Here is a 12,367-nt window from a genome sequence, read left to right as displayed (position 1 = left end):
TATAGTATGGTGCAGGGGTTATGCTGTATACTGTATAGTATGGTGCAGGGGTTATGCTGTATACTGTATAGTATGGTGCAGGGGTTATGCTGTATACTGTATAGTATGGTGCAGGGGTTATGCTGTATACTGTACAGTATGTTGCAGGGGTTATGCTGTATACTGTATAGTATGGCGCAGGGGTTATGCTGTATACTGTACAGGATGGTGCAGGGGTTATGCTGTATACTGTACAGGATGGTGCAGGGGTTATGCTGTATACTGTATAGTATGGTGCAGGGGTTATGCTGTATACTGTACAGTATGTTGCAGGGGTTATGCTGTATACTGTACAGGATGGTGCAGGGGTTATGCTGTATACTGTACAGGATGGTGCAGGGGTTATGCTGTATACTGTACAGTATGGTGCAGGGGTTATGCTGTATACTGTATAGTATGGTGCAGGGGTTATGCTGTATACTGTATAGTATGGTGCAGGGGTTATGCTGTATACTGTATAGGATGGTGCAGGGGTTATGCTGTATACTGTACAGGATGGTGCAGGGGTTATGCTGTATACTGTACAGGATGGTGCAGGGGTTATGCTGTATACTGTACAGTATGTTGCAGGGGTTATGCTGTATACTGTATAGTATGGTGCAGGGGTTATGCTGTATACTGTATAGTATGGTGCAGGGGTTATGCTGTATACTGTATAGTATGGTGCAGGGGTTATGCTGTATACTGTATAGTATGGTGCAGGGGTTATGCTGTATACTGTACAGTATGTTGCAGGGGTTATGCTGTATACTGTATAGTATGGCGCAGGGGTTATGCTGTATACTGTACAGGATGGCGCAGGGGTTTTGCTGTATACTGTACAGTATGTTGCAGGGGTTATGCTGTATACTGTATAGTATGGTGCAGGGGTTATGCTGTATACTGTATAGTATGGCGCAGGGGTTATGCTGTATACTGTACAGTATGTTGCAGGGGTTATGCTGTATACTGTATAGTATGGCGCAGGGGTTATGCTGTATACTGTACAGGATGGTGCAGGGGTTATGCTGTATACTGTACAGGATGGTGCAGGGGTTATGCTGTATACTGTATAGTATGGTGCAGGGGTTATGCTGTATACTGTACAGTATGTTGCAGGGGTTATGCTGTATACTGTACAGGATGGTGCAGGGGTTATGCTGTATACTGTACAGGATGGTGCAGGGGTTATGCTGTATACTGTATAGTATGGTGCAGGGGTTATGCTGTATACTGTACAGTATGGTGCAGGGGTTATGCTGTATACTGTACAGGATGGTGCAGGGGTTATGCTGTATACTGTATAGTATGGTGCAGGGGTTATGCTGTATACTGTATAGTATGGTGCAGGGGTTATGCTGTATACTGTATAGTATGGTGCAGGGGTTATGCTGTATACTGTATAGTATGGCGCAGGGGTTATGCTGTATACTGTACAGTATGTTGCAGGGGTTATGCTGTATACTGTACAGGATGGCGCAGGGGTTTTGCTGTATACTGTACAGTATGTTGCAGGGGTTATGCTGTATACTGTATAGTATGGTGCAGGGGTTATGCTGTATACTGTACAGGATGGTGCAGGGGTTATGCTGTATACTGTACAGGATAGTGCAGGGGTTTTGCTGTATACTGTACAGTATGTTGCAGGGGTTATGCTGTATACTGTACAGGATGGTGCAGGGGTTATGCTGTATACTGTACAGGACGGTGCAGGGGTTATGCTGTATACTGTACAGTATGGTGCAGGGGTTATGCTGTATACTGTATAATATGGTGCAGGGGTTATGCTGTATACTGTATAGTATGGTGCAGGGGTTATGCTGTATACTGTATAGTATGGTGCAGGGGTTATGCTGTATACTGTACAGTATGGTGCAGGGGTTATGCTGTATACTGTACAGTATGGTGCAGGGGTTATGCTGTATACTGTACAGGATGGTGCAGGGGTTATGCTGTATACTGTACAGGATGGTGCAGGGGTTATGCTGTATACTGTATAGTATGGTGCAGGGGTTATGCTGTATACTGTACAGTATGTTGCAGGGGTTATGCTGTATACTGTATAGTATGGTGCAGGGGTTATGCTGTATACTGTACAGTATGTTGCAGGGGTTATGCTGTATACTGTACAGGATGGTGCAGGGGTTATGCTGTATACTGTACAGGATGGTGCAGGGGTTATGCTGTATACTGTACAGTATGGTGCATGGGTTATGCTGTATACTGTACAGGATGGTGCAGGGGTTATGCTGTATACTGTACAGGATGGTGCAGGGGTTATGCTGTATACTGTATAGTATGGTGCAGGGGTTATGCTGTATACTGTACAGGATGGTGCAGGGGTTATGCTGTATACTGTATAGTATGGTGCAGGGGTTATGCTGTATACTGTACAGGATGGTGCAGGGGTTATGCTGTATACTGTATAGTATGGTGCAGGGGTTATGCTGTATACTGTCTGTATGGTGCAGGGGTTATGCTGTATACTGTACAGGATGGTGCAGGGGTTATGCTGTATACTGTAGAGTGCAGGGGTTATGCTGTATACTGTCTGTATGGTGCAGGGGTTATGCTGTATACTGTCTGTATGGTGCAGGGGTTATGCTGTATACTGTACAGTATGGTGCAGGGGTTATGCTGTATACTGTATAGTATGGTGCAGGGGTTATGCTGTATACTGTACAGGATGTGCAGGGGTTATGCTGTATACTGTACAGGATGTGCAGGGGTTATGCTGTATACTGTACAGGATGGTGCAGGGGTTATGCTGTATACTGTACAGTATGGTGCAGGGGTTATGCTGTATACTGTACAGGATGGTGCAGGGGTTATGCTGTATACTGTATGGTATTCTGTATGGGTTATGCTGTATACTGTACAGTGCAGGGGTTATGCTGTATACTGTATAGTATGGTGCAGGGGTTATGCTGTATACTGTACAGGATGGTGCAGGGGTTATGCTGTATACTGTACAGTGCAGGGGTTTTGCTGTATACTGTACAGTATGTTGCAGGGGTTATGCTGTATACTGTACAGTATGTTGCAGGGGTTATGCTGTATACTGTATAGTATGGTGCAGGGGTTATGCTGTATACTGTACAGTATGTTGCAGGGGTTATGCTGTATACTGTACAGGATGGTGCAGGGGTTATGCTGTATACTGTACAGGATGGTGCAGGGGTTATGCTGTATACTGTACAGTATGGTGCATGGGTTATGCTGTATACTGTACAGGATGGTGCAGGGGTTATGCTGTATACTGTACAGGATGGTGCAGGGGTTATGCTGTATACTGTATAGTATGGTGCAGGGGTTATGCTGTATACTGTACAGGATGGTGCAGGGGTTATGCTGTATACTGTATAGTATGGTGCAGGGGTTATGCTGTATACTGTACAGGATGGTGCAGGGGTTATGCTGTATACTGTATAGTATGGTGCAGGGGTTATGCTGTATACTGTCTGTATGGTGCAGGGGTTATGCTGTATACTGTACAGGATGTGCAGGGGTTATGCTGTATACTGTATAGGATGGTGCAGGGGTTATGCTGTATCTTTTTTAAGCTTTACTATTATCTCTCTTATGCTTTTCATATCGCCCACCTTTGATGTGGCATTGCCCGCCTCTGAGCTGACCCCGCACAGCACCTGCCAAGGGAACACTGGTCTGGACCGCTCAGCCAGCGGCGGATTGGCCATAGTCCTTAAAGGGAAAGCTCCCGGCGGGCCGATGCGATGCCTTCTATCTATTCGGACCCGACTACAGAAAGGGGCCACTTTTAGTTTGTTTCCAGGGCCACTTTAAGTTCCCAGTCCGCCCCTGTGCTCAGCCCACTATTGTGTAGACTGGATACAAAGGGAACAAACCCTCAGCTGTGAGAAGTAGTAGGTGAAGGTGAGTTCATGAAAGTGGTGAAGTATACTGCCGAGTCTGTAGCATGAGCGTGCTATAAACCTGCAGTGTTTCTTCTGCCGTGTCTGAACGGACTGCACTCAGTCAGAAGGAAGGAGATGGGACTATGTAAAGTGGACCGGACAGCATCCAGTATGAACATGTCCCTACGAGTTACATAATGTCCCCATCTATTCCTGCTCCCTGAGGTATCCCATAGCCTACAGTCACATGACCCCACATACAGCAGCTGATTGGAGCATACGTTATAATAGCCTCCAGGGATCTGCAATCCCATCACAGGATCTGCCGGAGAGGACTCAGGATGTATCTCACCCCAGAGGGGGAATAGTGTCTAACAGGAGGTGACACTTCAAATACAAACACCTGGATTATTGTAAAAAGCCCGCCACCACCGGGTCAGAACTGCGGCACAACCGGATCAGAACTGCGGCACCACCGGGTCAGAACTGCAGCACAACCGGATCAAAACTGCAGCACCACCGGATCAAGACTGCAGCACCACCAGATCGAAACTCCGGCACCACCGGATTAAGACTGCAGCACCACCGGATCAAGACTACTGCACCGCTGGATCAGAACTGCGGCACCACCGGATCAGAACTGCGGCACCACCGGATCAGAACTGCGGCTCCACCGGATATGACTGTTATCATGGCCGAACAGAACACAGGACTATACACCAGATGTGCTGTTCACAGAGGAGACACAACAGGAGATGGAGCACCCAGCTCCCGACCACCTGCCCTATACATTCTGCAGACCTCTTGGTTTGTGACATGCTGCCTAAAATTCTGGTCATCTCCGTCCCCCCCAATGCCCAATGCTACTATCATCAAAGTAAGGTACTGAGATAAAGTAGTAGCTGTATATATCTGTATGCAGTAATCTCCTGAGCTCCCTCTAGTGGTGGCTGTATATACCTGTATGTAGTAATCTCCTGAGCTCCCTCTAGTGGTGGCTGTATATATCTGTATGTAGTGATCTCCTGAGCTCCCTCTAGTGGTGGCTGTATATATCTGTATGTAGTAATCTCCTGAGCTCCCTCTAGTGGTGGCTGTATATACCTGTATGTAGTAATCTCCTGAGCTCCCTCTAGTGGTGGCTGTATATATCTGTATGTAGTGATCTCCTGAGCTCCCTCTAGTGGTGTCTGTATATATCTGTATGCAGTAATCTCCTGAGCTCCCTCTAGTGGTGGCTGTATACATCTGTATGTAGTAATCTCCTGAGCTCCCTCTAGTGGTGGCTGTATATACCTGTATGTAGTAATCTCCTGAGCTCCCTCTAGTGGTGGCTGTATATATCTGTATGCAGTAATCTCCTGAGCTCCCTCTAGTGGTGGCTGTATATATATGTATGTAGTAATCTCCTGAGCTCCCTCTAGTGGTGGCTGTATATATCTGTATGTAGTAATCTCCTGAGCTTCCTCTAGTGGTGGCTGTATATATCTGTATGCAGTAATCTCCTGAGCTCCCTCTAGTGGTGGCTGTATATATCTGTATGTAGTAATCTCCTGAGCTCCCTCTTGTGGTGGCTGTGTATATCTGTATGTAGTAATCTCCTGAGCTCCCTCTAGTGGTGGCTGTATATATCTGTATGTAGTAATCTCCTGAGCTCCCTCTTGTGGTGGCTGTGTATATCTGTATGTAGTAATCTCCTGAGCTCCCTCTAGTGGTGGCTGTATATATCTGTATATAGTAATTTCCATAGCTCCCTCTAGTGGTGGCTGTATATATCTGTATGCAGTAATCTCCTGAGCTCCCTCTAGTGGTGGCTGTATATATCTGTATGTAGTAATCTCCTGAGCTCCCTCTAGTGGTGGCTGTATATATCTGTATGCAGTAATCTCCTGAGCTCCCTCTAGTGGTGGCTGTATATATCTGTATATAGTAATTTCCATAGCTCCCTCTAGTGGTAGCTGTATATATCTGTATGTAGTAATCTCCTGAGCTCCCTCTAGAGATGGCTGTATATATCTCTATGTAGTAATTAGGGTTGTCCCGATACCGATACTAGTATCAGTATCGGGACCGATTCCGAGTTTTCTCGGCGGTACTCAGCCGCCGATACCCCGCCCCGATACATAAATAGAATACTTTTTTTTTTTTTTTACATCAAGCGGGCTGGTGAGCGGTGCATAGAGGGGGCAGTGAACGGCAGCTGAGAAGGGGTGGAGAGAGCCGGCAACGATAATTATTGCTGGTATGTGACTGGGTATTACTTACTGCATGGGTGTCATGCGGCCCGCAATGAATATTTTTGCGGCCCGGCAAAGATGCAGCATCGGGAGAGAGGAGGGGCTGGAGTCCGTAACTAGGGGCGGGGCCCGGTGCAGTCACTGTACTCTTACACCGGGCCCCGCCGCTCACCAAAGTATTTATAAACGTGAATCCTTATCCTGTTATTAAGTTGAACTAACGCTGCCCTCTCCCATGTTCCCCTGTATCCCCCTGTAAGCTTCAATAGCAGGCAGAGCAGACGGCAGCAGTAACGTCACTCACTGACGTAGAGCGCCTGCTCCGCCCACTTTATGAGTGAAGCAGGCGGAGCAGACGCGCGACGTCAGTGAGTGACGTTACTGGTGCCGTCCGCTCTGCCTGCTATGGAAGCTTAAGTAAGTGCTGTGGGGATACAGGGGGATACAGGGGAACATGGGAGAGGGCAGCGTTAGTTCAACTTAATAACAGGATAAGGATTCACGTTTATAAATACTTCGGTGAGCGGCGGGGCCCGGTGTATTGGGGGACACTGTTATGAGGGGGATCTGTGGATGACATATAGCAGTGTCATCCACAGATCCTCCCCATAACAGTTCCATCCACAGATCCCCTAAACAGCACCATCCACAGATCCCCTATAACAGCACCATCCACAGATCCCCCACCAAATAACAATGCCATCCTCAGATCCCCCTACCCCATAACAATGCCATCCACAGATATCCCACCCCATAGCAGTACCATCCACAGATCCCCATAACAGTGCCATCCACAAATCCCCATAACAGTGCCATCCACAGATCCCCCATAACAGTGCCATCCACAGATCCCCATAACAGTGCCATCCACAGATCCCCCATAACAGCACCATCCACAGATCCCCATAACAGTGCCATCCACAGATCCCCCATAACAGTGCCATCCACAGATCCCCCATGACAGTGCCATCCACAGATCCCCCATAACAGTGCCATCCACAGATCCCCCATAACAGTGCCATCCACAGATCCCCCATAACAGTGCCATCCACAGATCCCCATAACAGTGCCATCCACAGATCCCCCATAACAGCACCATCCACAGATCCCCATAACAGTGCCATCCACAGATCCCCCATAACAGTGCCATCCACAGATCCCCCATGACAGTGCCATCCACAGATCCCCCATAACAGTGCCATCCACAGGTCCCCCATAACAGTGCCATCCACAGATCCCCCACATGACAGTGCGTCATCCACAGATCCACAGATCCCCCAAAACGGTCACATGACATTTAAAAAAAGTATCGGTATTCGGTATCGGTGACTACTTGAAAAAAAGTATCGGTACTTGTACTCGGTCCTAAAAAAGTGGTATCGGGACAACCCTAGTAGTAATCTCCTGAGCTCCCTCTAGTGGTAGCTGTATATATCTGTATGTAGTAATCTCCTGAGCTCCCTCTAGTGGTAGCTGTATATATCTGTATGTAGTAATCTCCTGAGCTCCCTCTAGTGGTGGCTGTATATATCTGTATGTAGTAATCTCCTGAGCTCCCTCTAGTGGTTGCTGTATATATCTGTATGTAGTAATCTCCTGAGCTCCCTCTAGTGGTGGCTGTATATATCTGTATGTAGTAATCTCCTAGGCTCCCTCTAGTGATGGCTGTATACATCAGTATGTACTAATTTCCATAGCTCCCTCTAGTGGTGGCAGTATGTAGCTGTATAAAGTAATCTCCTAAACTTCCTGTAGTGGTGTTACTGTATTTGTCTGTATGCAGTAAGGTCCTGAGCTCCCTCTAGTGGTGGCTGTGTATGTCTGCATGCATATGTGTGCGCTAAGAGCTTCCATTACTCATTTATAGTCGGTATTGTACCACTTTTATCTAGAATGACCCCCATTTCTTAGCTCTATTGTTTGTATATATAACGGTGTGCAGCTATCTTGTTTTTTGTAATTATGTCTGCATGCAGTAAGCTCCTGAGCTCCCTCTAGTGGTGGTTGTATATATCTGTTTGTGGTAATCTCCTGAGCTCCCTCTAGTGGTGGCTGTATATATCTGTATGTAGTAATCTCCTGAGCTCCCTCTAGTGGTGGCTGTATATATCTTTATGTAGTAATCTCCAGTGCTCCCTCTAGTGGTGGCAGTATATAGCTGTATAAAGTAATCTCCTAAACTTCTTGTAGTGGTGACTGTATATGTCTGTATGTAGTAATCTCCTGAGCTCCCTCTAGTGGTGGCTGTATATATATCTGTATGTAGTAATCTCCTGAGCTCCCTCTAGTGGTGGCTGTATATATCTTTATGTAGTAATCTCCTGAGCTCCCTCTAGTGGAGGCTGTGTATAGCTGTATAAAGTAATCTCCTAAACTTCTTGTAGTGGTGACTGTATATGTCTGTATGTAGTAATCTCCTGAGCTCCCTCTAGTGGTGGCTGTATATATCTGTATGTAGTAATCTCCTGAGCTCTCTCTAGTTGTGGCTGTATATATCTGTATGTAGTAATCTCCTGACCTCCCTCTAGTGTTGATTGTATATATCTGTATGTAGTAAACTCCTGAGCTCCCTCTAGTGGTGGTTGTATATATCTGTTTGTGGTAATCTCCTGAGCTCCCTCTAGTGGTGTCTGTATATATCTGTATGTAGTAATCTCCTGAGCTCCCTCTAGTGGTGGCTGTATATATCTGTATGCAGTAATCTCCTGAGCCCCCTCTAGTGGTGGCTGTATATATCTGTATGCAGTAATCTCCTGAGCTACCTCTAGTGGTGGCTGTATATATCTGTATGTAGTAATCTCCAGTGCTCCCTCTAGTGGTGGCAGTATATAGCTGTATAAAGTAATCTCCTAAACTTCCTGTAGTGGTGACTGTATATGTCTGTATGTAGTAATCTCCTGAGCTCCCTCTAGTGGTGGCTGTATATATCTGTATGTATTAATCTCCTGAGCTCTCTCTAGTTGTGGCTGTATATATCTGTATGTAGTAATCTCCTGACCTCCCTCTAGTGTTGATTGTATATATCTGTATGTAGTAAACTCCTGAGCTCCCTCTAGTGGTGGCTGTATATATCTGTATGTAGTAATCTCCTGACCTCCCTCTAGTGTTGATTGTATAAATCTGTATGTAGTAATCTCCTGAGCTCCCTCTAGTGGTGGCTGTATATATCTGTATGCAGTAATCTCCTGAGCTCCCTCTAGTGGTGGCTGTATATATCTGTATGCAGTAATCTCCTGAGCTCCCTCTAGTGGTGGCTGTATATATCTATATGTAGTAATCTCCTGAGCTCCCTCTAGTGGTGGTTGTATATATCTGTTTGTGGTAATCTCCTGAGCTCCCTCTAGTGGTGGCTGTATATATCTGTATGTAGTAATCTCCTGAGCTCCCTCTAGTGGAGGCTGTATATATCTGTATGCAGTAATCTCCTGAGCTCCCTCTAGTGGTGGCTGTATATATCTGTATGTAGTAATCTCCTGAACTCCCTGTAGTGGTGGCTGTATATATCTGTATGTAGTAATTTCCTGAGCTCCCTCTAGTGGTGGCTGTATATATCTGTATGCAGTAATCTCCTGAGCTCACTCTAGTGGTGGCTGTATATATCTGTATGTAGTAATCTCCTGAGCTGCCTCTAGTGGTGGCTGTATACATCTGTATATAGTAATCTCCTGAGCTCCCTCTAGTAATGGCTGTATATATCTGTATATAGTAATCTCCTGAGCTCTCTCTAGTGGTGGCTGTATATATCTGTTTGTAGTAATCTCCTGAGCTCCCTCTAGTGGTGGCTGTATTTATCTGTATGCAGTAATCTCCTGAGCTCCCACTAGTGGTGGCTGTATATATCTGTATGTAGTAATCTCCTGAGCTCCCTCTAGTGGTGGCTGTATATATCTGTATGTAGTAAACTCCTGAGCTCCCTCTAGTGGTGGCTGTATATATCTGTATGTAGTAATCTCCTGAGCTCCCTCTAGTGGTGGCTGTATATATCTGTATGTAGTAATCTCCTGAGCTTCTCCTAGTGGTGGCTGTATATATCTGTATGTAGTAATCTCCTGAGCTCTCTCTAGTTGTGGCTGTATATATCTGTATGTAGTAATCTCCTGACCACCCTCTAGTGTTGATTGTATATATCTGTATGTATTAATCTCCTGAGCTCTCTCTAGTTGTGGCTGTATATATCTGTATGCAGTAATCTCCTGCCCTCCCTCTAGTGTTGATTGTATAAATCTGTATGTAGTAATCTCCTGAGCTCCCTCTAGTGGTGGCTGTATATATCTGTATGCAGTAATCTCCTGAGCTCCCTCTAGCGGTGGCTGTATATATCTGTATGTAGTGATCTCCTGAGCTCCCTCTAGTGGTGGCTGTATATATCTGTATGTAGTAATCTCCTGAGCTCCCTCTAGTGGTGGCTGTATATATCTGTATGCAGTAATCTCCTGAGCTCCCTCTAGTGGTGGCTGTATATATTTGTATATAGTAATCTCCTGAGCTCCCTCTAGTGGTGGCTGTATATATCTGTATGCAGTAATCTCCTGAGCTCCCTCTAGTGGTGGCTGTATATATCTGTATGTAGTAAACTCTTGAGCTTCCTCTAGTGGTGGCTCTGTATATCTGTATGTAGTAAACTCCTGAGCTCCCTCTAGTGGTGGCTGTATATATCTGTATGTAGTAATCCCCTGAGCTCCCTCTAGCGGTGGCTGTATATATCTGTATGTAGTGATCTCCTGAGCTCCCTCTAGTGGTGGCTGTATATATCTGTATGCAGTAATCTCCTGAGCTCCCTCTAGCGGTGGCTGTATATATCTGTATGTAGTGATCTCCTGAGCTCCCTCTAGTGATGGCTGTATATATCTGTATGTAGTAATCTCCTGAGCTCCCTCTAGTGGTGGCTGTATATATCTGTATGCAGTAATCTCCTGAGCTCCCTCTAGTGGTGGCTGTATATATTTGTATATAGTAATCTCCTGAGCTCCCTCTAGTGGTGGCTGTATATATCTGTATGCAGTAATCTCCTGAGCTCCCTCTAGTGGTGGCTGTATATATCTGTATGTAGTAAACTCCTGAGCTTCCTCTAGTGGTGGCTCTGTATATCTGTATGTAGTAAACTCCTGAGCTCCCTCTAGTGGTGGCTGTATACATCTGTATGTAGTAACTAGGGATGAGCGAATCGACTTCGGATGAAACATCCGAAGTTGATTCGCATAAAACTTCGTTCCAGTACTGTACGGAGCAAGAGCTCCGTACAGTATTAGAATGTATTTGCTTCAATGAGCTGAAGTTATTGCTTTGCAAAGTCTCACGAGACTTTGGGTAATAACTTCACAAATTAATTTGTAAAGTAAAAAACCATTTCCTGAACTCGGGTTCGGTTCCAAGTGGTACCGTCTGAGCTCCCTCTAGTGGTGGCTGTAGGCAGACAGAATTATAGCATTACTTTCTATCTATGCAGGGGATTTGACGCTGTGTATAATAACAGGACATAGGATCCCTATAGACTCTGCATTTCTTCATGTGCTTTCTTTCTTTAATCTTACCTACCTACATCTCTGGATTCCCTGTCAGTACCAAATGCCCAGGTGCCGCCATATGGTGTACACAGCCATGCAGTGCGTCTCATGGACACATTTCCACCTGTACCGTCAGCTCCTTACACAAGGGGACGACATATCATATACAGACAGCTGTGACTTGGGTACAGGAGGATTAACCCCTTCAAACCCGATTACAAAACAACATGGGAATCACAGCATATGCTGAAGTGATCATATCAGACATGAATATATGACATGCACAGACATATCTATACGCACGCCGGCAGTTGTCAGCCTTACCTGCCTCTCAGCGATTCCTGGAGACTGTCCTGCAGCGCTCGCAATCATCTGCTGTAACCTGACAGCTCACCGGATGAACAGGTCCCGATGACAGCTCAGGTGCGAGCTCACCTGGAACAGTCCATTGTGTCTGGGGGGGGGGGAGGGAGGGAGCGCTCTGTGCAAACTAATCCAGGACTATCCTGAAGTGTGATCATACTGGGAGTGAAGAAAGCATTCAGGGATAGGGACGACCTGACAGAGAGGGGGACGGCAGCGCGGCCAGCTTAGGTCAGATTAGGGCAAATCCGAGGGTGACAAGAAGTAACCATACAAGATACCAGAGCCGAAGCCTGACGTCTCAAGGAGGAAGATCCGACTCCTATAAAAAATCACTGATAATCCACATTACATCACACAGCGAAAACCC

At 46.0% G+C, this 12,367-nt stretch overlaps 1 protein-coding gene across 2 annotated transcripts in view; it reads right to left on the bottom strand.

The window, feature by feature from the left end:
• The window catches only part of GRAMD1C (GRAM domain containing 1C), a 182,737-nt gene extending 170,662 nt beyond the window's left edge, over window positions 1-12,075 (bottom strand). The window contains exon 1 of one of the 2 annotated variants that reach the window (XM_040422874.1): window positions 11,959-12,075. Coding sequence is in view for 1 of the 2 variants with exons in the window: in XM_040422879.1 (XP_040278813.1) it covers window positions 11,959-12,006 (48 nt within the window). In the remaining variant the exon portion in view is untranslated. The remainder of the gene's footprint in view (window positions 1-11,958) is intronic. The other variant, XM_040422879.1, reaches the window with a different exon arrangement.
• Between the last annotated feature and the right edge of the window lie 292 nt (window positions 12,076-12,367).

The sequence above is a fragment of the Bufo bufo genome, chromosome 3 (genome assembly GCF_905171765.1).
Source record: "Bufo bufo chromosome 3, aBufBuf1.1, whole genome shotgun sequence".
Lineage (NCBI taxonomy): Eukaryota > Metazoa > Chordata > Amphibia > Anura > Bufonidae > Bufo > Bufo bufo.
Note: the sequence above shows the minus strand (reverse complement) of the source record. Positions and strands in the feature narration are given on the sequence as shown.